General features: G+C 40.2%; 1 protein-coding gene across 1 annotated transcript; it reads right to left on the bottom strand.

Annotated features, from left to right (window-relative positions):
- Positions 1–471: 471 nt before the first annotated feature.
- Positions 472–24450, bottom strand: LOC110577487 (cytochrome b-c1 complex subunit 2, mitochondrial). Its single transcript, XM_021686817.1, has 14 exons — positions 24305–24450; positions 21679–21762; positions 21432–21581; positions 20418–20482; positions 18451–18507; positions 18086–18210; positions 15962–16059; positions 13254–13311; positions 10448–10543; positions 9900–10099; positions 8204–8284; positions 5704–5780; positions 2077–2230; positions 472–793 (listed from the first exon to the last, which is right to left on the bottom strand). Exons 1-14 carry the CDS (start codon positions 24335–24337, stop codon positions 710–712), a joined length of 1362 nt encoding a protein of 453 aa, XP_021542492.1. The 5' UTR covers positions 24338–24450; the 3' UTR covers positions 472–709.
- Positions 24451–24926: the final 476 nt, after the last annotated feature.

Below are 24926 nucleotides of genomic sequence, written 5' to 3'. Positions count from 1 at the left end.
TTCACTTTTTAAGGTAAGTACCACATTTTTATTTACTTAGTTTCTCTTGTTTTGCAAATTTCAGATGCCCTACTTAAAATAAATAAGAGACATATTTTTCTGGCTGGTTGTTCACATGTAACATTTTTTCCCCCTTTTCAGCCCTAAGAAACAGAACAGAAAACAGACGAGGGTGAGGGAGATGAGGAAAAAGACAAAACTGTCATACAGTGAAGATAAATCTGACATAAAATGAGGCAGTGGGAATACAGGATATGACTAATAGGGAATTTAAATTTTTCAGAAATAACTCTATTGCAAGAAAGACAGAAAAGGGGGTAAAACCCAGACTACTGAATTATTCTGACTCAAAAGGACAGATTTTTAAACTGGTTTTATCTTTAAAAGCCATCAATAATTATCTTAATAGTTTCTGATGCTTCTGGACTCTATTATTGTATTCCTGTTCTCCTTTACAGCATCTAAAAGACCTCAGCATATAATAAATACTTGATTAACCAATTGCAAAGATGCAAGAAAAACATTTAAACAGAATGTTTTATTTACTTTCAGTCAGCTGGGGATAATTACCTGTATTTACGTGTTAAAACACTTCACCTCATTGAAAAAAAAAGAGATGAATGTTATATTAGAGATATTTGACTTTCATGGGTTTGCCGCTCTGGGTTGAGAACATGTTCAGCTCTTCCCTGCAGGATGTGTTTCAGTATTACAACTCATCAACAAAAGGCGTATGGCTCAGATTTCCACTTGCTGCCATTGACTTCCGGCCAGAAACAAACTTCTTTGCAGCCTTTAAGTAAACAAACAAAAAAAGAAAAAAATTAACAGAGATAAGAGAATGTATTATCCAGCAGACAAACTTATTTACTCTGTTGTTTCAAGAGCGTATGGGACAGGGCATCCTGAGCCAGCAACCCTGTATACTAAGAAGCTCTTGTGAAATTAACTACAGGAGAGCACTGAGCATTATTTTCATTTGTGACGCTGTAAGAAAGTAAGCTCAGGTGTTCCTTTGAATGTTCACTCCTACATGTGACAGAGCAAGTGTGGTGCTCCAGATTTGAGGGTAGCTGTTAAAAAGGGGGATAGGGAAAACCTCACCGACATTGCAAAATAGGGCAGAGGCGGCCTCAGGCCAGGCAGTACTTTGCGGTTTCTGTTTTATAACGGCAAATAGTCTGAGTCAATAAAAATACCCCAACTGTTAAAAGTCACACTTTCTCTCGCTGTGTTCTTCATGCCACTATTTGAAGACCAGAGGCTGGTCGTTTAGGTGTACTGCCACGAGTAGCAGCCCCCATGTTCTCTGAAGCCAGCTTTTTCATGGGGACACAGTGCTAGAGGCAGCTGGGGCCGGGACTCACGTAACGGTCGTATACAAGAGGAGGAGAGCCATCTGGAAGAGTATGAAAATGATGAACTTAGGGGCCAACTGAAATCAAGTCAAGGTTACTGCTTTAAAATAAAATAACCTGTTTCTTTTTTCTAACCCCACTGTCCCTACATAAGGTAGAGCTGTTGTTGAGAAGACAGCCGAGACCTCTATGATGCAAGAGGAGTCGACATTTTTAATATAGAAAGAACTGGGAAAACCCACTGATTTTGGATTTATTCTGTAGTTCATGTATTTGTTAGGTACAATAGGGAATACAAAAAGGTGTAAGACGTCGTCCTTGCCCTCAAAACAGCTGAATCTCACAATATATGTGAAAAAAAAAATAGCAATAGCAGGAGGAATGTCTTGGGCTGAGATGAATGGATATCCCGTGCAGGACTGGCATGACAGAGTTTATTTCTTGGGAGGAGAATCACATGAAAATCACCTCTCAGAATTTTAAATGGTTTGATCTACTGGGACTTTAGCTGAATGAGGAAGACACACACACGGAGCTGACCAGGAAGCCATCTGCAGACTCGAAGGGAAGGAGCCCTCCTGCCTCCGCATCAGGCAGACAGCGACCAAACCGCAGGATTGGGACGTATACAGCCCAAGGGAGCTTGTGCATTCCTTCTGAGACTGGATCATTAAGGTCAAATTATTTGATGTAAAATCAGAAGTTTTCATTCACTCACGTTTACAACATCGGCATCAGCAACGGAGTCTATCTGCTGAAGGACGGTGGCTGGCGGTGTGTACGATCCTGCACCCAGCGCCTGGGACCCGACTTCATCCAGGAACCCCTCAGAAGACTCCACTGACATTAGGTAGCCAGCTTTCAGCTTGTTCCTGTCCAGTAAAAGGTATGTAACTAAGGCAGAAGCCAGTTTTATAAGAGCAAGGCAATTTGAAAGTATGTTCTCAAACTAAATAAAGTATGTTTTCAAACACAAACATGTTTTGGTAAATACACAAATGAACAGTTTTGGAAATCTTACAGGGCTAAAGGCCTCCATTCTGTCTTCAGTTCATCAATTATGTGATTATGTGATTATTTAGAAAGCTGTCAATATGAGATTATACTGGAAACCCAACAGACTGCCTTCTGATTTTAGACTAGAACTTAAGACTATTTTAATGTGAAGTTCTGATTAGTGAAGTAACTCTTCCTCCAAATACTTTTCTGGTGATGATTTTAGGCATTTCAGGCACTGTCCACTTAGTGGAATATTGTGTGCTGATTCTCTATCTACCAGCAACCCCCCAGGCCCATTTCTACAAGGAGCTTGGTCTCAATGAGGGTGGGGAGTGACTGAGAAGACAGGTGGGGAAGGACAGTAGAGGTCTTTTTTTTTTTTTAAAGATTTACTTATTTATTTATTTGTCAGAGAGAGAGAGAGAGGGTGCACAAGCAGGGGGAAGGCAGACAGAGGGAGAAGCAGGCTCCCCGCTGAGCAGGGAGCCCGATACGGGACTCGATCCCAGGACCCTGGGAGCATGACCCGAGCTGAAGAGACACTTAACTGAGCCACCCAGGCTCCCAGGACAGAAGAGGTCTTACAGTCTGTGCAGCTTAAATATGGGCACAAAGCATGAATTTGAAATAAAAATCCAATTCATAATTCTCTCCTGAATAATTTAACTCTCAAACTATCCTTGTTTGGCACTCTGTAGCAAGAGTTCCATTTACACATAATCACAATTTAATGCAGCAATTTTACCACACTGTCAGTTTAATTAAAAAAAAAAATTTACCTTTCCCCCCCCCCCCCCCAAGAGGGGGGGGGGGGCAGAAGAAGGAGAGAGGGAGTCTCAAGCAGGCCCTACAACCCAGCACGGAGCCCAATGCAGGCTTGATCTCACGACCCTGAGATCATGACCTGAGCCGAAACCAAGAGTTGGACACTTAACTGACTGAGCCACTCAGGGGCCCCAAAGAGTTTACAGATTTTACCTCTTCACTCTAGGCAACAAACGGATGGTTACCAGAGGGGAGGTGGGTGGGGGGATGGGTGAAACAGGTGATGGGGATTAAGGAGGGCACTTGCTGTGATGAGCACAGGGTGATATATGGAAGGGTTGACTCACTATATTGTACTCCTGAAACTAATATTACACTGTATGTTAACTAACTGGAATTTAAATAAAAACTTAAAAAACTTTTTTTTACCTACAATAAACTTTACCAAGAGATTATTAGTTTGTCCCTTCAGCAATGACACCGTGCTTTCTTTCTTTCACTACAGGAAGACTAATAAGAATCTTACAAGAAAAAGTATCAACTCCATCAAAATGGCAGAAAACAAACATATCTTGATATTAATAACTGAAATTCCATTTTCTACATGTTGCCATACCTTATAAAAACTGTGCTACGCTTAAGAAAATATATTTTCTTAAATAAATTAGATTTGAAACCAATTTTTCTTAAGTAAATCCAGTGTTTCAATTTATTCTCATCATGTTTTGTTTGTGGTGCAATCATGTAGAACTGCATCCTATTAACCAATCCTTGGTTCCATGTACATAATATTTAATAAACGTACTGTACTTATTTAAGAGAGGCAATTTTTAGTGTGTTCAGTGTAACAAAAGTAATAATGCTAATGGGAACAATCTGAAATGACCAGGAAGCTGTTCCCTTCTGAGTCATAATTTGCCCCGTCATACTTCCTCTGTGGGCAATACTAAACGATTAGGAAGACAGTGTTGAGTTTCACGATTCACATTTTGAACTGTCCTGAATGGATGGAGTCAAATTTCAGTGTTTTAAACTGCTGTATGAAAATGCAAGCTGATTTCCAGCTCGGTCCGAAGTGTGTCTCTTTTGTTAGACTCTCCAAACTACTGAGTGAGAGGTGTTGCTGGCACTCCCAGTGAAAACAGTGGGAATTTAAAAAATCGCCAAATAGGAGAAAAGTACTTCAATCTTTTAATCAGATACAGTGGTCCCCCTTTATCCATGGGGGATACCTTCCAAGACCCCCAGTGGATGCCTGAAGCCATGGTTAGTACCAAACCCTATATATACTATGTTTTTCCTAACATACCTATAGTTAATTTATAAATTAGGTACAGTGAGATATTAACAATAACTACTAATAAAATAGAACAATTGTAACAATATGCTGTAATAAAAGTTATGTGAATATGGTCTCTGTCATTTAAAAATAACTTAGTGTCCTATACTCACCTTTCTTGTGATGATGTGAGATGATCAAATGCCTACATGATGAGATGAAGTGAGGTGAGTGACGCAGTCGTGCTGTGACATAGTGTTCAGCTACTGATGACCTTCGACAGTAAGTCAGGAGGAAGATCATCTGCTTTCAGACCATGGCTGACTGCAGGTAACCATGGATAAGGCGGGGGGGGGGGGGGGGGGGGCAACTAGTGTATCTTTTTTTGGTCTATCACATCAGTAAAGAGGTGAAAAAAAGAAATGGCCAATGGTTATGGCAGAACAGGCACTCTCATATACTGGTGCTGTGATTCTAAACTGGTACAACCTTTTTACATTGGGACTTCGAAATATAAAAATAAAAATATAAACATATATTTGAACAGACTTCTGTGATATTTATTATAACTCCTGACTCAGTTGGGAATCTATACCAAGAAGGTAATATGAAATACAAAAATGTTTTAAGACCGAAGATAGCTTTTATAGTTTATAATTTCCAACTGTAGGAAATGTCCAACAAGTGTATTTTGATACACCAGTTAATACTATTTATAACACATTTTTAGTAATCTGAATAAACGGAAACATCATTATAATGTTAAAAAAAGAGGAATCACTGGTAAGGAATGAGAGATAATTTTTTACTTTTTTTGTGTGTTTCTTATTTTCAAATTTCTACAATAAACATGCTATTAAATAGGATATAAGTATATATAATAGTTAATAAATGTTTAAAATGCATAAAATGGTCAAGAAAATAAGCAAGATATTAACAATGTGTTTCCCTTTCCTTTTAAATACTTTTCTGTACCTTTCAATCCTTTTTTTTAAAAATGTTATAATATGGTGTGTTTGTTTTTTTTTTTTAAAGATTTTTAAAATTTATTTATTTGACAGAGAGATAGAGCAGGAACACAAGCAGGGGGAGTAGGAGAGGGAGAAGCAGGCTTCCCCGAGCAGGGAGCCCGATGTGGGACTCGATCCCAGGACTCTGGGACCTCAGCCGAAGGCAGACGCTTAAGGACTGAGCCACCCAGGCGCCCCTGTACCTTTCAATCCTTTTGGGTGTATGTTACAACAAAAAATACAACTTTCAAATAGTTGAAACACAAAACACACAGTTAATACTGTAACTTACTTGGCAGCTTGGACATCTGCATTGGAAAGGTTTCCTTGAGCAATTGTTTTCACTTGGTTATAGGCAGCCTTGATAACCTAGGACAAACAAGAGACAGCTGGTCATTTCTGATCAGTGCCAGAGTCTCCTGAAGCAATCAAATGCTCCTCTACTGAGGCAAACACACAAGATGGAAGGTCGGTTCCAGAGAAAAGCACAGTGTCCATTTGGAACTCTTGCCACTATGCGCTCCTTATTCTTCCAGTGTTCCAGAAAGCAGCTGTTTGTACAATCTGTAGTGTCCAAGTAGCCAAGCTATCTAATCTATTTACGTATTTATGATGGGCAGCAAACCAAGGTTTATTGAGCGATAGCAAAGTTTATTATCGAGTGATAGTACAAAGCTCCCGAAGAGGGAGGGGATCCAAGAAGGTTGCCTGTAGCCAGGCTTTTTAGAAAAATAAGTGGCAGAGCACAGAGAATGCCAGGCTGGTTTAGGAAAAGCAAACAGGGATTTCTAATTGCCTGTAAAGAATAAATACCTCTAAATTTCCCCAAAGCATCATGCAATTAATAACTGCTATCCCTTACACTATTCATTAAGAAGAAAGTAGTAATTCACACACAGCCGATCTGTAAAGCTTGTCCATGCCTGGGATGCCGGGGTCAAGCAGGAATCACATTCCAGTGATGTGGGTGGGTGTTTGGGAAATACGTGTTGGATAAATAAGTTCATAAACCCGGTCCATGATTTTCTCCATCCCAACCTTGGCACCATCCTGGGTCACTGATCTAACCCTAATCACCATTCTAGGACCTTCATTTCCCCTGCATTTTAGCTACCATTTCAACAGCCACAGCCGACTTGGATATAACCTAAATTTGCCCTTTCTGTGAAATCATCAATTCCAAGACCCCTGGCCTAAGTCTTTAATCACACTATCCTTGTTCCACTTTATCAAGATCTTTAGTTCCTTGATTTGTCTACTTTCAATCCATCAAGTCCCTTGGCTTCACTTCTCTGTCTGGCCAAGATCCGCGAATCACTCCTTCAGTCACTCTCGTCAGTGTGTCCCACTCCCTTGCCATCTGCCCATACTTCTGACTTGCCCACTTCGTAGGCTTCTAACCTTGGATGGAACCTACGACCTGCCCCTTTCATTACTCCATTAGAAATACTACCGAAGGGGTGCCTGGGTGGCTCAGTTGGTTAAGCGACTGCCTTCAGCTCAGGTCATGATCCTGGAGTCCCGGGATCGAGTCCCGCATTGGGCTCCCTGCTCGGCAGGGAGTCTGCTTCTCCCTCTGACCCTCCCTCCTCTAATGCTCTCTCTATCTCATTCTCTCTCTCAAATAAATAAATAAAATCTTTAAAAAAAAAAATCCCTACTGCTTAAAAAAAAAAATACTACTGAAAAAAAAAAACTATGAAGTGATTGTAATACGTGACAGTACGTGTAGGAAGTGTTGTATGTGACTGTCGTATGAATTTGTGGTCTCTCACCTCCAGGAGACACCTACATGGCTGTCAATGCCCCTTCTGTGTGTATCTAGCCCTTCATTTGTCCCAAATTTCATTATTTTCTTTCAACTCTCCTACCTTCTCTTACTCTCAAGACAGGACAGCCTCCTTCCTCCCTGACTGGGGATGTACTGTATCCGCATCTTTCCCACAGCAGCCTTTGTGTCCAAGGCTAAAATGTCCACTTGTACTCTGCATCCCACCTGCTCACGATTTTTCAGACCTGATCCATTTATAATATCCTATATCTGTTCCAATCTTTCTTTCCCTTCAGTATGAATTCTCTCCCAACTTAATCTCTCAGTGTAAACTCTCCTAAAACTATCACCCACCTCCCCAGCAAGTCTGAGCTCCACCTGCCTATACCAACCTCACATTTCGTTCTTCTCATTCATTCCTTAACACTATAAATTTTAGCTCACTACCAATACTCTGGTGAAAACTGATGTTACCAGTGATGTCCTGGTTTGCTATAACTACCAAGGCTCTCCGGTAACTAAATGGATGGTAATCCGGAGTGGATCAAAATGGTGTTAACCATTCTCTCTTTCCTGGCCTCTTAAAAATACCAGTTTCTCTTCTTGTTTTCTGGGCCATTTTCCTTAGTCACTTGGCGGCACTCCCCAGAGCTCGGGCTTCAGTTTTCTCCTCCTACAGCCTTTCACATACAACCCTGACTTCAACACAATCTCTGTGCTGAGGACTCTGAAAGATCCACGTTGGCCTTGACATCACCTGAGTTCTCAATTTAGATGTCCCAGAGAGACAACTCAATGCCACCTGTCCAAACAGAACCAAAATACCAAGGAGACACTTCTTCCCTCTTTCCTGGAAGCATGAGTATACATTTTTAAATTCCTTGTACAGCAGACACATGGTAATGGTATCACACTATACAGAGCTCTGATAAGTCATGGCCTTCAAACACTCCCTATTTTTTACTAAAAACATGTTAATGGAGGAAAAACACTTGTGAGAATTGGTGAGTTTGCAACTTACATCTCCAGCTGCGGCAGCCTGTGAGATGGTGTAAATCCCGAAGAGTCCAGAATCCGAGTAACAGGCGTTAAAAGTGGAAACCTGAAATATAATGAAATTTTACCGTATGTCATTTTACCAGGGAAAACAGGGCACAATTTCCCAAATAGACAAAAACTTGGGGACCTTCACGATACAAGCAAAAGAGATGAATTAATATTTCATGTAACCAGTTCTATCAAGGACTGCAGTGTTTTGGACACAGGTTACTTCTTTCAAAACCATAATGGTTTTAACTTTTTTCACTTAAATCTCCCTAAAACAGACTGCTTGCTTTACTTTTTGCTGGGTATTTTCTAACCTTTGATGAGTAAAGGTTACTGTAAACACTAATTTGTGAACAGTATCATCACTGTTCACTGATCACAGCTGCCGTATGGCTGAGTGGTGGTACAGACTGTGGGCTTTGGCGTCACACAAACCTGCTGTCTTCCCTCCGCTAGTGCTGGTGACTTCTTTTTGGCCAATTCACTTACACTTCTCCTATACACTAAAGTCAAAGGGTTCGGGAAAAATGTCTGCTTAGTGGACGTTATTCAGATACCCAAGGTAGCTGCAAGTTCAGTCTCAGGATAACGGGGGTATTGCTGTCTGCAGTCTGGGCAGAGTGTTAAGCTCCCTAAGGGGAACACGAATGTCAGTGTCCTGTTTCCCAGTGTTTATGTGGGTGATTTACAAAAAGACCACCTGAGCTGTTATTAAAAATACCGACTTTCAAGTTCAGGTAACAGATTTACTCACTCAGATCCCTGTAGATGCAATCTGGAAAGCCGCATTAAAAAAAATAATTCCATGTGATTCTTATGCATGTTAAAATTTGAGAACCACTGGCTTGGCCCATATAAAGCATAAGAAGAAATGTTCTTTAATGATTTGAAGTTTAATTACAATTTTGAGACTATCCTGTTCATACCTCAAATTTCTGGCCAAATGCTGAAGGAGGAATTTCTTTCTTTTTTTTTTTTAAGATTTTATTTATTTAGGGGCACCTGGGTGGCTCAGTCGGTTGAGCGACTGCCTTCGGCTCAGGTCATGATCTCGGGGTCCTGGGAGCGAGCCCTACATCGGGCTCCCTGCTCAGTGGGAAGCCTGCCTCTCCCTCTCCCACAAGCAGGGGGAGCGGGAGAGGGAGAAACAGGCTAGCCTGATGTGGGACTCGATCCCAGGACTCTGGTTATGAGCCTAAGGCAGACGCTTAATCGATTGAGGCGCCCTTCATTTTTCTTTTTTAACTTAAATCTCAAACTGGAGGGATGGGTGTGTAAACAGTTTCTCAGTGTACATGCTGTACGTTTGGTTGGAAAACAGGAAGAGCAGTGAAATTCACGAAATGAACACGAGAGGACAGAAGAAAATCTAGAAAAAAAGACTAATTAGAATCTAGGAAAATGTTTAATATCTAAAACTTTATTCTGAAGGGCCCTGAAAGATGAATTTCTGATTTTTTAAGCATTTCCTTCTTTCTATATTATATAACTGAAAAGAAAGGACGTTTCTGATAGGCCCTAAGGAACTAAACTCAAGCCTGGCTATCTCTTCAATTTTTCAAAGATTTGCTTTGTGTTCACCTTAAATTTTAAGAGCAGATTAACAGGACTACATCATACACACTGAGCCTTTACAAACAAAAGGAGAGATGTTGACTATTCAGACTCACATCAAATGGCTGGTGAACTCCCTTGGCAACAGCCTGGTACAGAGAGCTGGTGGGATTGCTGCCCCTCTTGACATGTGGTCCAGCACCCAGGACATACTGGAGAACACTAAATGCATTTGCTTCTGTACCTCCTGTAGCAGCACTTTCAGCTACAAGAGCAGCATGAACGAGACTGTCTCCATTCTGCTCTCGGATTTCACCTGGTGCCATGTAAGGAGAGAGCGAGGAGGAAAGGGGTTTGGTCACCACTAGCTTTATTCTTCTACGTTCTCTACGACACAGTATTAACCCACTAAGATTAAGGTTTTCTGTGGCCTGGTTCTCCCAGCATACCATCCTGCTCTCCCCACAACACACAAACACACACACACACACACACACACACACACACAAAACATGTTTAATACACAACACCCAAGCAATCTAATCCCTTCCTTCCACACTGAGTCTGTTTGGTGGTAAGTAATCAGGCCTATCCTACTCCAATACACTATTCTGATGGGGAACGTCCTTCTGATAAATCAGCCCTAACAGAACAAAATGCTTACCTCCACGATATTTGGCCTTTGCACCAGGTAAACCAAGCCCACCCCTCATGTTGAGAAACTGTTCTGCAACTTGCTTTAGAACAGGGTGACTCACACCTATTTCAATAGAAACAAAACCAAGCTAGAACCATAATTTTTAAAATACAATTGCAAAACATCTACTGTTTTAAAAATAGTATATGATTATACAAATTATTACAGAAATAAACAGTAAAGAAAATGAGTCCACCCCCCACAATGCTACTTTCCCAGAGATTCCACTTATAGTTTACTAATACATATTCATCTAGAACTTTTTTCTATACTTGTATTAATATTATCCTCATTTTCTTTTATTTTTAAAATGGTGTTATTCTATTCATATTGTTTCTTTTTTTTTTTTTTTTTAAAGATTTTATTTATTTGACAGAGAGAGACACAGCGAGAGAGGGAACACAAGCAGCGGGAGTGGGAGAGGGAGAAGCAGGCTTCCCACTGAGCAGGGAACCTGATGCGGGACTCGATCCCAGGACCCCGGGATCATGACCTGAGCCGAAGGCAGACGCTTAACGACTGAGCCACCCAGGCGCCCCTCTATTCATATTGTTTCTAACTTGTCTTTTGTAATTTTTATCTAGGTGAGTGGTCTACGGCAACCATTTAATGGCTATAAAGAATTCCATTATATGAATGTACTATCATTTAATCAGTCCCTTCTTGATTGACATTAGCATGTTTCCTGATTAATCATTGGCTATTAAAACATCACTGCATTGTGCAAATAACACTTTTTAAAAAATTTTAAAATCAATTAATTAACATACAGCATATTATTAGTTTCAGAGGTAGAGTTTAGTGATTCATTAGTTGCATGTAACACCCAGTGCTCATTATATCATGTGCCCTCCTTAATGCCCATCACCCACTTACCCCACCCCCCTACCCACTTCCCCTCCAGTAACCCTCAAGTTTGTTTCCTACAGTTAAAGAGTCTCTTATGGTTTGTCTCCCTCTCTGATTTAGTCTTTAGTTTTCCTTCCTTTTCCCTACGTTCATCTGTTTTGTTTCTTAAATTCCACCTATGAGTGAAATCATCTGATAACTGTCTTTCTCTGACTGACTTATTTCACTTAGCATAATACACTCGAGTTCCACCCACATTGCTGCAAATGGCAAGATCTCATTCTTTTTGATGGCTGAGTAAAGAACACCTTCAAGAGAGTAAAATGGATCCACAGAATGGGAAAAAATGTTTGCAAATGATACATCTGATAAGGATTTAGTATCCAAAATGTATAAAAAACTCTTACAACTCAAAAATAATAAAAAAAACCCCAACCCAATTCAAAAATGGGCAAAGAACTTGAATAGACATTTCTCCAAAGAAGATATATAAATGCCCAAAAAGCACAAAAGATGAGTTATTAGGGAGACACAGATGGAATGAGATACCATTTCACAGACACTAGGATGGCCACCATCGAAAAGACAGATAGTAGTAAATGCTGGTGACAAAGTGGAAATACTGGAACCCTTGTGTGCCGTCGGGGCCGGGAGGGATGTCAACACTTCAACTGCCACGGACAACAGTCTGGCAGTTCCACAAATGGTTCAACAGTTACCACAGGTCCTGGCGATTTTACTTCTAATAATATACCCCAAAGAATGAAAAACAGGTGGTTCTAACTAAAACTTACACACGACTGTTTTTATTTACAATAGCCCAAAGTTGAAAACAACTCAAATGCCATAGTGACGAACAGATGAACAAAGAGTGGTAACGGAGTATTTTAGCCAGAAAAGGGAATGGAACATTGGCACATGCTACAATATGGACGGACTCTGAAAACATTATGTGAAGTGAAAGAAGTCAGCTATAAAAGGCCACATATCGTAGGATTGATTCCACTTCTATGAAATGTCCAGAGAGTCAACTCTGTAGAGAGACAGGAAAGAGATGAGTGGTGGAATAAGGAGTGGCTATAATGAACACAGGGTTTTTGGGGGGATGATAAAAATGTTCTGAAATTAGATAGTGGTAAGTTATAGCACCTTCTGAATATAATAAAACTCATGGAACTGTATACTTTAAAAAGGTGGATTTTATGGTATTTGAATTATACCTCAATGATGCTGTTATTTACAAAACAAATGAACCAAAAAACAGTATCACAAATATCATCTTTGTGCAACTATTTTGTAAACTTGACCAACTGTTTCTGTATGATAAATCCTTAAAAACAAAATAGCTGGGTTTAATGTATCAATATTTAAAATTTTAATATATTTAAACAGACCTCCAAAAATATACCAGTTTATATCTCACCAACAATTTTTGAGAGTGCTTAATTTCTCCATACCCTGGTTAATACTGGGCAGTGTCAATCTTTTAGTTTTTGCCAATCTCATGGGTTAAAATTTTAACTATTAGGCAAGGCTATCTTTTACCATAATTGGCTACACACACATAAAAACACACATTTCCCCCATGAATTGGTTGTTCACTCCCTTTACCTATTTTCAATTAAACTATACTTCTTTAAAACAAAAAACTTGTAAAAGCATTTTGCTTAGAGAAATTTGCCCTTTATCATAATTTTTCAAATACTGTAATAAACTCAAAGCCAGTAGTTTACATAGTTAAATGCTGGATTCTGCTTACTAAAACCAGACAACCTACCAATTAAAATCCTGTCACACAATGCTTGTCTGACATCAACAGAGGACGGAGTTATCAAATTTGGTTCAATCCTGTGCTCTTATGATTACAACTTAAAAAGACTACTCTTAAAGAAACAGACTGACATGAAAGCAATTCCCAACTTACCGAGTCCAATCAAAGCCATTCTTGCACTTGTGAAATGGTTCTGAACAAAGTAATGCAACTGAGGAAGTTAAGAACATTTATGAGGTTATACTGGTATAAATACAAAAAGCCGTAAAAAATTAAAACTGCAGGTCAACAGAAAATAAATACTCAGGCTTAAAAGCTGCCGTAGTAAACTACAGACTACATAGTGCTGAATTATATTGCTTTTATTTTTTAAGCTATTGATTAAAAGAACTAGAACTTAACGTGGTAATGGTTACATGACTGTGAATATAGTGAAAACTACTGAACTGTGCACTTTATTTTTTTTTTAAGATTTTATTTATTTATTTGAGAGAGAGTGAGAGCATGCCAATGAGTGGGGGGAGGGAGAGAGAGAATTTCAAGCAGGCTCCATGCCCAGTGTGGAGTCTGACATGGGGCCCAATCTTATAACCCCGAGATCATGACCTGAGCTGAAACCAAGAGTCGGACACTTAACTGACTGAGCCACCAAGGTGCCCCGGAACTGTACACTTTAAGTAGGTGAACTGTATGACATGTGAATTATAACTCAATAAAGCTGTATTGAAAAAAAGGAACTAAAAAACGGCCTGAAAAAAATGAGAGCATACACTGGCTTGAATTTTTTTTTTCTTTTAAAGATTTTACTTATTCATTTGAGAGAGAGAGAGGAGAGACAGTGAGAGAGTACAGGCAGGGAGGAGAGGGAGAAGCAGACTCCCCGCTGAGCAGGGAGCCCGACGTGGGGTTCGATCCCAGAACGCTGGGATCATGACCTGAGCCGAAGGCAGATGCTTAACCAACTGAGCCACCCAGGCGCCCCAACACTGGCTTGAATTTGAAAAAAATGAGACTAAGCTTATGATTTTTATTATGTGATTTTAGCAGATGCGCATCAGATTTCGTCTTTATACACATCGTAAGAAAGTATTATTAACATTCTACAGTAGGGCTAAAACCTATTCTCAACAGGAGCACTGTTGCTCCCAAGGGAGTGAAAATTGACTCTTGGGGGCAAGAAAAACATTTACTTCTTTTATGTATAAAACACAAATATATATACATGTATATAAACAGACCGTGTATCTGTAATATTAAAAATTCATTTTGAGTCAGGCTAGAAAAAATTGGCTAAAAATGGTTCCTTGGGAATGGGTCATAATGTTGAGAATCATTAGGCAACGGTAACGTGACTGAATTCAGTTACCAGAATTTGTGCCCTGAAGTGAACGGTGCCTACATCTTTGGAATCACCACGGAATCATTCTTTTTTTTTTTTTCCTCCTGAATGCTGCCATCACTCAAGGTATTCTAGCACCAATTTCTTTAGAATTTCCTTTAGACTAAGGACACATTTAAAAATGCTAGTAACTTTGAGGTAACCATGGTTAATATATTGGTATCTGCCCAGGATACACACACACACACACACCCCCCTTTATTTTCTAAAAATTGAGACCCTATGGTACATCCTATTCATAAATTACATTTTCTAACTTGACAATATGCTATGGAATTTTTCCGTATCAGTATTTTTAAATGGTTGAATAGTATTCCATTCCACAGATACTTAATAAGTTACTTAACTAGTCCCCTAAAGTTGGATGTTTAACTTGTGTCTAATTTTTCATAATTATAAACAATGCTACAGTAAGACATCCTTGTGGATAAATGTTTTGCTATGTATACTCTTTTAGCTACCTCAATAACGTATCTTCACATGGGTGATTTCGATTTCTGAAAAATTTCAAAACTCATTAGAGGCTAGTCTTATGAAAAATTTTCACTGTTTAGGTTGGATGATATCAGTTATAATTTTTTAAAAGTGCCGTATGAATGGTAGGCATTAAACTGTTGACTGGTAAGTGGATAGTTTTCTAACCAGGAAATAAAAGAGGAAAGGGATAGGATATACAGTTCAGTTTTCTCTAGTGGCTAACCAAAAATGAAATGAGAATAAAACCTTAACTTCCGAGTCACATACACTTTGCCAAGTATTGATAGTTGCCAATTTTTCTTTTAATGTCTTCTGATAAATAATTTTTTGCAGGGTGGTAGGAGTAGGAAATTAAGATTATATATAGGCACCCACACTTGCAGGAGATACACTGTGACATTCAATGTTTCACGTTTTGGACCTAAAGTTTTATGTTACATATATGGCTGGGACATGTAACAATCTGTATTGCCAGCAAAGTAAGGCCCGTGTGCTCAAGGAGGGACATGAGCTAGTACGCAGGCTGATGACGGCTGGGGAGGTGACATGGGTTCATTCCTACCTGCACACTGAGGAGTTAAAGGAAGACTTTTGGTCAAAAGATTATGAAATTTAACACTTAAATACTGTTTAAAAAAGATAAATACACACAGAAAAAGGTCTAGAGGAAAATATACCCAGGCATTAACATTCAGTGCCTTTAGGTATGTGAGATGTTTTCTTTTTTGCTTCTTGTTTTCTGGATTTTCTGAAATAAACATGTCTCTTTTATGATAAAAACTTCATTTAGTTAAAAGCTGTAAAATTGTTCAGATAGAATTTTAGTTAAAAAGGCAAGCTGATTTAAAAAAAAAAAAAAGCCAGCAGGTGAATTTTTAAAATTTGAAGAGAAAAAAAATTTAAAAACAAACCTGAAATGGCAGATAAATGTTCAATTTAATGTGAAAACAAGCACATTTTAGAATGTAATGTCTTTTATCAGTACCTCATCTGGTGTCACTTTTCCAATCCTATAATCAGGACAATACAGGGAATTAGCCAAGGCATTTCTGTAAGCTGCAGCATGCAAATTTTCAAGGACATCTGTAAAATAAGTAAAGAAGCATTTGTGGAAACAATTCAAATAAGACAACGTTTTTAGAACCTAGAAAGCAACTAGAATATACAATTTTGGTCACCTTATGGCATTCAAGTGTTATGAGGGCTTGAAATTTAAAAGTCGGCCAGCTGAATGTGCTGAGAAAAGTAAGAAATTAGGAGAGCAGCTTCTACATACCAGGGCTCGCCTGACCACTTCTCTAACTTTAATCTACCTGGTATCATCTGGAGAGTATAATGGCCTGGGTTTCAGCAAGTCTGAATCTAGTTATAGTTCTGCCACCAATGCACCATGTGACCTTGGGTAAGTGATTTACCTCTATTTTACTCGTACGTTCTCTACGTAATGAGGAGTTGTCAGGTTAAGAAGATATATGAAAGTGCCAGTGTTAAGTCCTATCAATAGCTTTCGGGGGGTCCAAGTGTCCTCCTCACTGGAGCACAGGCACTGTCCCTGCTTTCCTGCTTCAGTCAGTGCCTTTGTCAGTACTTGGGCAATCTCCCTATGCCAGGAATGGTCAGGTGCTGGAAATAGAGAGATGAGTAAGACACAATGCCTGGCCTCAAAATGTTGAGCGGGAAAACGGTGAAATAAAGCATGACGGGTGTGATGTCAGCAGTAGATCAAAAGCGCAGCAGGGGCGCAAGGGAAGGGCAGTGGGAACTGGAAAGGGGTAACAGAAGTAAAGTCTGGAATGAGTCTTAAGATGGATAGGTGTTTACCAGGGGAAGGATTAGGGAGTGGCATTTCAGGCAGAGAGAACAGACAAAGGCGTGAAGCATGACAACGGATTCAAAGGGCAACTGCCTGGGAGGGGAAGAAGGTAGCGCAAGAGGCAAGGGAGGTGGGCAGGGGTCAGATTGTGAAAGTTAACATATATGCTAAGTTGAAGAGGTTGAACTTTATCCCACAGATAAGAAGCAGCCTTTAAAGGATGAAGATGGCAGATTTGGGGGCAGATAGCAGCCGGGAGATGGCAGTTAACGGTTCACACAGAAAGGATGAGGGCTGGAACCTCATTGCTGACAGCAGGGAAGAAGCCACAGCTGGTAGGTAAGTCATCTTTTCTACAATTTTCTATCTATTTCTTTGGTGGAGGTCCGGAGTAAGGAAGATCATACTCCTTTGTAAAACAAAGTATCAAAGTGAAATAATATTAGCTAACATAGACCAAACTCTCACTTTGTTCCAGACACTTGACAGGCTTGCTTTCTGAGTGAGGCCCATCCCATGCAGGCCCCTGCAGCTGGTCACCTGTTTAGACCCGAGGGGCCCACCTGCACACTTCTGCTCCTACCGGAAGTTGCAGGACTTCCAAGTCAGTGGTGCTTGTTTACTAATCTGTTTTGCTAGTCATACTTGTCAACATTATGTATTGAACATTATATAATCACAAAGTATGAACACCTAAAAAGTTCTTATTTTTTAAAAAATTAAATTGCTTGCTTTGGGAAGATCCAGTGAAGGTAAGTGGCTGAACAGTAATGCCAGCAGCAACCACGAACTGTTGCCGGGTTTGGTGCAAGCAAACTATTGAAGAAACACTGTATTCTAAATTCTGAAGCCGGGATTCTATAATGAACTTACATACTGTCAAAGATGAAAAATAGTCAACAATATGAATGTTTAGAAACACAAGAACAATACAGTTAAGAAACTAGACAAATTTTTGGAAAAGGCAGTTTTAAACCCAAGCAGAGAAAATTTTCAATGGCAATTTCTTCCCTCTACAAACTGATCTTCTCAAAAACCCAGTATCTTAAAAAAAAAAAAAAAAAGATTTTATTTATTTGACAGAGAGAGAGTGAGAGCACAAGCAGGGGGAGCAGCAGAAGGAGAGGGAGAAGCAGGCTCTGCGCTAAGCAGGAAGCCCGATGTGGGGCTCAATCCCAGGACCCTGGGATCATGACCTGAGCCGCAGGCAGATGTTTAACCAACCGCACTACCCAGGTGCCCCTCAAAAACCCAGTATCTTAGAAAGAACTGAACGGGATCTGAAAATATACTTACGAGCCTGTGGATTCTGAAAAGCCACAGCTTTGTCAATCCTTAGCTGAGACTGAAGGGCAGCCACTTCCCAACGACGGAATTCTGGTGCTGTGGTGACATTGAGCAGGAACTCCATTAGAATATCACTACAGAAGACATCAAGATGAGAGTGTCGAGTCAAAAATTTAAAACCAATGTCCATGCTACGTAAAGGTAATCTTCTCAATATTAAGTTTTACGCCTGTGGTAAACACAATGTTCTACAGTTTGTGAGTAAGAACCCAAAACAAAAATCAGAGGTCACAATGCCACATTAAAAAAGACAAGAACTGAGCAGCTAAGTGTTTCTTTAAAAGCAGGTGTCCTCAACACATGCAGGTACTTACACGTGGTCCCGCAGGCATTCCACAGTGTAGGCCATGTTTTCCCTGGTTGAAGTCACACTGCATCAGAAATAAATTACAGTGAATTATCTAATCAGAAGAATAAGCTTTCCTTATATCTTTGTTAAATCAACCAATTCCTTTGGAAAAATTATTTTGAAGTATAAAAATACACATATTCACCAACTAAAATATAAAATATTTAAGAAACTATTTTCAAGGAAGGCAATCTTGACATATTACACATGGATGCACCTTGAAGACATTATGCTAAGTGAAATAAATCAGTCTTGGAAGAACAAATACTGTAATTCTACTTTCAGGAGGAACCTGGAGAAGTCAAAATCACAGACCTAGAATGGTCACTGCAGGGGGCTGGTGGGTGAGGGGGTGGAGTTTCTGTTTAATAGCTACAGAGTTTCAGTTGGGGAACATAAAAACATTCTGGAGAGGGATGGTAGTGATAGTTTCTTAATGCCAAATTCACGCCAAAGACCCGTACACTTAAAGCAGTATATTTTATGTATATTTTACCACAACTTAAAAAAATGGCATTAGGGACGCCTGGGTGGCTCAGTTGGTTAAGCAACTGCCTTTGGTTCAGGTCATGATCCTGGAGTTCCGGGACCAAGTCCCCACTGGGCTCCCTGCTCAGCAGGTAGTCTGCTTCTCCCTCTGACCCTCCCCCGTCTCATGCTCTCTGTCTCATTCTTTCTCTCTCAAATAAATAAATAAAATCTTTAAAGAAAAATGGCAATTAAAGCTGAAGATCTCTTTGTACCCTTCTTTGGCTAACCTCACTCCCTCCTTCCCACTCTAGAGATAAGCAAAATTATAAGCACTACATATTGTTTAAAAAAAAATTGTAAATGCCCCACACCTTAAAAATATCTCATTTTTCCACAAAACATTTAACTGGAATAATCTAGTTAATCCCTTAACTGCTGTGCACTAGTCTCATCACATCACTAGATCATACTTTATCCCATTTCCCTGAAGATGGCATTTAGATTATTTCCCGTCTTTACAAAAATAAACAGTATCTTTGTGCATGTGGATTAAAAACTTAGGTTGCAAGATACACTCCTTTTTTTTTTTTTAAAGATTTTATTTATTTATTCATAAGAGACAGAGAGAGAGGCAGAGGGAGAAGCAGGCTCCCCGCTGAGCAGGGAGCCCGATGCGGGACTCGATCCCAGGACCCTGGGATCATGACCTGAGCTGAACGCAGACACTTAACCATCTGAGCCACCCAGGCGCCCAAGATACACTCCTTTTCAGTATTACTAGATTTTCCTTGATTCTTTTCTAAGTAGTTTTATCAATTTATTCCACTAATTGTAGAAGAGATTCTCCCTCTTCCTTAACACTGCCAACACGATATATAAATCTGATGGGTAATGGCATCACATTGTGATTACAAGTAGAGATCAGTGTTTCTGGCTTCTTCCTCTGGGAATAGCCTGTTCCTATCCTTTGTCCATCCATTTTCTTTTTTTCTTTTTTTAAAGATTTTATTTATTTGACAGAGAGAGACACAGCGAGAGAGGGAACACAAGCAGGGGGAGTGGGAGAGGGAGAAGCAGGCTTCCCGAGGAGCAGGGAGCTCGATGCAGGGCTTGATCCCAGGATCCTGGGATCATGACTTGAGCTGAAGGCAGACTCTTAACAACTGAGCCACCCAGGCACCCTGTCCATCCATTTTCTATTTGCTTGTCTTCTCCTAATTTGTAGTTCTTTATTTTTCCAAATAACCCTCTCCATGTTATGTATGTGGCAAATATTTACTGCCAGTTACTTAAATATTCACTTTAAGGCATAAAAATGTTTTACATTTTGATGTAGTTAAATTCATTAGCTTTCTCCTCCTTGTGCCTGATTAACAAATCCTTAATCGTGTTGGTAAGTTCCCTTATGATCGAATATTTTCTGGTGTTTTCACTATTTCCTGCTACTTATTTTTAACAAACCTTAATTTGCCACCAACTGCTTCGATTCCACGGGTTATCTTGAAAGATGAAGCTCCTTTTGTAGTCTGGAAAAAGAACTGTATTTTTAGTAATTTTTTAATGCTAAGTTTGCAATCACACAATATCACAATCTAAATGTCTAATTGTCATTAGATTCAAAAAGAACTTTACCTAAACAGCGGATCCCTTTTTAGTTTAAGAATTATAAAATGAAGTTTGCCAAAAAACACACAATAGTTTTTCTCTTCTGTAGGATCAAGATACCATAGCATTCCTAAGCGAAATAAGTCAATCAGAGAAAGACAATTATCATATGATCTCACTGATAAGTGGAATCTGAGAAACAAGGCAGAGGATCATAGGGACAGGGAGGGAAAAATGAAACAAGACAAAACCGGAGAAGGAGACAAACCATAAGAGACTCTTAATCTCAGGAAACAAACAGGGTTGCTGGAATGGAGGGGGGTGGGAGGGATGGGGTGGCTGGATGATGGACATGGGGAGGGTATGTGCTATGGTGAGCGCTGTGAATTGTGTAAGACTGATGAATCACAGACCTGTACCCCTGAAACAAATAATTATATGTTAATTTTTTAAAAAAGGGAAAAAAAAAGAATGTAATGAAGTATTATCCCAGAGTAACACTGAATTGACCACAACTACAAACAAATATGGATAAATATAAAATAGTTTTTGTTAATATGAAGAACAACATTTGTTATTGAAACTATTTCAAAAGAAAAGGGAAGAAAAAGCAAACATTTTAGAATAGTTGTTAATCTGGGGTGAAGAGGGTGGGAAGGGAAGGAGACACAAGTAATATTGATTTTAATGATAATGTTCGAATATGTTGAGTGATACATTCAGAGATGCTTATTTGACTGTATGCTTTATAACCTACATGTTACATAAATCCTTTTGTGTGTTTCGAATAATATGATGCATTATTTTTAATGGGGAAAAAAAAAGATGCCACAGCATTCCTGAACAGAGTGAGGTAGTAAAGATGCTTACCAAACTGGATGCAAGACGAAGCAAATGAGAGGTTCCTAAGTTGTTGGAGTCCTCATATCTACTGCCTGCTTTAATGAACAAACCAATTCTTGATGCAGGAGCATAGTTCTCCAGAGAAGCAATCACTAAGCCATTTGGTAATTTGGTAAACTGTATTTAAGATAAAGTGAGATGTGATCAATGCTTTTCTATTACCAAAGACAGTAAGGAGTGTATGGGTTCTAGTGAGTAACTCAGTGGGACTGACCTCAAGGTCCTGAGGATGTGAAGGTACTCCTGCAGGGGCGGCCGTGGCTTTCACTTTGGGAGCAACTTTCAGGGAATAAAATCGCTAAACACAAAAAAGACAGGTTACACACATCTCTCTCAAGAAGAGTCTTGTATTCTGGTGTGCCCAAGCAACAGGTGTTCAGTGATAATATATCTTCAAGGTTGGATTTAGTGGACTTATTATTTCCCAACCACTCTTAAATCTCTGTATTTATGTGTGATTTGTAGAGCCTGAAGGAATACCTAATCCTACATTTTCATTTTTTTAGAATGTAAAGAACCACTGTATTTTTCTTTTCCCTGTTAACTATCTTATTAAAGCTTCAGGTGGCTCTTCCTGGCTCTAATGCTTTGGAATTTTTTTTTTTTTGACCTGAGTCAAAGGCAGATGCTTAACCATGTGAGCCACCCAGGCGCCCCTGCTTTGGAATTTTTTGAAAAAGTGTAGGACTGCCACACCCATACTCTTTTATTAGATATTAGCATTACTATTTCCCTTATCTGCCCAGTCTCATTCTAGTCTACCTCCCAAGTGAAATGACTTCATCTCCATAATCATTTTAGTAACCTTTAAAAAAGACCAAGTATACCAAGGACAATTCCTCCAAGACACCAATATTTCACATAGTATCTTCACTCTCTTGGGTGCTACAGTAAGACCACACAACCAAGGGCTTTATTTCTTTGACTAATACACATTTATATCATCCTGAGATTAACAATAGCTTCAGCTACAGCAGATTCTCAGTTCATTATATGCAGCCACTGGAAAGGTAAAAAGGTCCTCTTAAAGGCTGGATAATTGATCCAGATGCATAACTTTATTGTTTTTTGGGTAAATGATATACGATGCTATAGAATTCATTCTAAGGCTCATGAGGTTATTAGAAAAGATGTTGTCCCAAAATCAAATGAACGTACTGCTGGAGTTTCCTGAGGACTCCCATCAGAGGCCGCAATGCCCCGACTCCGTGATGTCCTGAAGGGCTGTTTGTTAAATATTCAACATCAGTCCTATACTGAGTTGGTTCCTAGTTTTCACTCGCTATTAGTACTTTTTAACTATAAAACACAATTAGCTTTGTTTTACATCAATTTTGTTTGCTGGGTGTGGTATAGCTAACCCTACTTGTGATTCTAAAAAGTAAAATTTTAAGATATGTGAGCATAGCTGTTCAAATATGAATAATCTATAGTTCCATTGCCAAGGGAGATTTAGGTGCTTTCACCTCAAGAAATAGTGACACTTGATTATATACTGTCTGTAATTTGTCCCATTCAAATCAGCTGCAAAGAATTATCCTCATAATTGTCAATTACTAGATAATTTTAATAACAAGATATATATAAATTTTTTCTTTTGTAAAATAAGGGATATAATCAGAAACATTGCTTTCAAGTTTACTGCAATTGTTTACACTGGTCCTCTCCAACCGTTACCTTTGAGTTCTTTTATCTACTAGACAGTTGGGATGGATAGAATGGAGGCGATTTGGGGGTGTTTTGCCACTCTAGGCTGCTCTCAGCGTTGTTAATCGTTAGTTTGTCTAGGTGTGGCAGTAAGGGTAATTTAGGCTATATTATAATTTAAATTACAACCATTTGTATAATCCACAGTATGTCTATTTAAACATTAGGCACAGAGAAACTCCATTCCCTGTTCTTCTGCATCTCTGTCTAGCAGGTTAGTAGTTACCTAGTAACCCAGATACCGTTGGCATTTCGGGTTAGGTAATTTTTTGTTGTGTGTGGGGAGGATGTGCTTGTGCACTGTAGGATGTTTAGCAGCACCTCTGGACTCTAGATGCCAGCTGCACTCCCCACAGGCTGTTACAACCAAAAATGTATTCAGATATTGCCAACTATCCCCTGGGGGCAAAACTGGCCAAGCTGAGATTTTTAAGTGCTCCTCACCTCCCCTCTTGATAACTACCACTCCGTAGTGGTAGCACACGGACATTTGAGGAGTTTTCCCTAAGTGACAGCTGTGTTTCGCTTGGGCTTGAAGGAGGAGTCTTAAGCAGCTCCCGAGGACTGACCAAGAGCCGCTCCTAGAATTCTCTAACAAGACATGAAGAAAAACACGGCATCCTGCCAGGGCACCATAATAAGTTCTAGAACAGTGATAAGCACTATGCAGGCATTAGCTCGTTTCTTAAGATTTTACTCATAAGCCCACTTAACCGTTGGGGAAACTGATGCTCCGTGACACACTAAGAAGCAGAGGCCAGAGCTGACGGTGAGGGTGGAGGGCTAGGTCTACGCCGGCCCCTTGCCCCCCAGGACTTGCGGTTTCCTCCTCGGGCACGCAAATGCAGCAGTGACCTTCAGAGGTCTCTCCACCGAGTCGCGTCACCTCCGCTCTCAAGCCCTTTGCCTTTTCTCTTCAGGTTCTCCGGAGTTAGGTCTCTTCTGCGCGTAGCACGAGCTGGGCCTCCAATGCCCGACCCACCCACCTTGCAGACCACTTGGCCCGCAGAGTTCGGCTGAAGGGCAGACGGAAGCCCAAGGCCCCGGAGCTCCAAACCAAGCACCTCCGGTCCGTATCACCTTGCTGACAAACTGCTCCCCAACCTTTCCCCATGCCCAGCGGCTGTGCTCACCGAGAAGGACCCGGCTCTGTTTAGCAGCTTCATGGCTCAAGATTGCTCTAACGCACGGTCGCGGCCGGCTTAAAGGAAAGCAAGATGGTGGCTGACGAGAGGAGTTTCCCAGCATCCCCCGCGCGCTCTTTCCCACGCCTTCTACGGGAAGAGGACTCTCTATGCGGACCGCGCTCTACTGCTCCCTGGAGGAGGTTGGGCCAGTCCAATTCCTCCAAGACGCAGTATAGGCGGACGCAAAGTTTTGTAAGTAAATACTCAGAAGATCACTTATGTTACCACTTTTTGGATTCTCGTCCTGGCCCGGATATCCACTCTGTAATCCTGCTCTAATTCTAGGACAGCCCATCACAACCCACCCCTGCCACTTTGGATTCTCCCGATCCGGATTGTCCAATGAGACAGCCCCTTTTCCCCGGGTTCCGCCCGCGGTCTCTCGGCTCCCGTCTGCTCTCGAGCTCCCGCACAGCCAGCGCATAAGGAGAGTCCTCTCTATCTCTTTGCCTTTCTGCCGAGACTTGGGCTTCGAAGCCGGGCGTGACTGCTTCTTGCTTGCTAAAGTCCTCACTAGATCATTAGCTCTATGAGGGTAGAGGTCTTGTCCAATGAACTCACTGCTCTC

This window comes from Neomonachus schauinslandi, chromosome 5 (assembly GCF_002201575.2).
Source record: "Neomonachus schauinslandi chromosome 5, ASM220157v2, whole genome shotgun sequence".
NCBI lineage: Eukaryota > Metazoa > Chordata > Mammalia > Carnivora > Phocidae > Neomonachus > Neomonachus schauinslandi.
Note: the sequence above shows the minus strand (reverse complement) of the source record. Positions and strands in the feature narration are given on the sequence as shown.

Excerpts from the sequence above, each read along its gene's own strand:
- LOC110577487 (XM_021686817.1), bottom strand. The coding sequence starts at position 24,337 with ATGAAGCTGCTAAACAGAGCCGGGTCCTTCTCG. Across the intron at positions 18,211-18,450 it reads GAATGCCTGCGGGACCACGT|TGATATTCTAATGGAGTTCC; the intron begins GTAAGTACCTGC and ends TGTCTTCTGTAG. Across the intron at positions 10,100-10,447 it reads AAAGGCCAAATATCGTGGAG|GTGAAATCCGAGAGCAGAAT; the intron begins GTAAGCATTTTG and ends ACATGGCACCAG.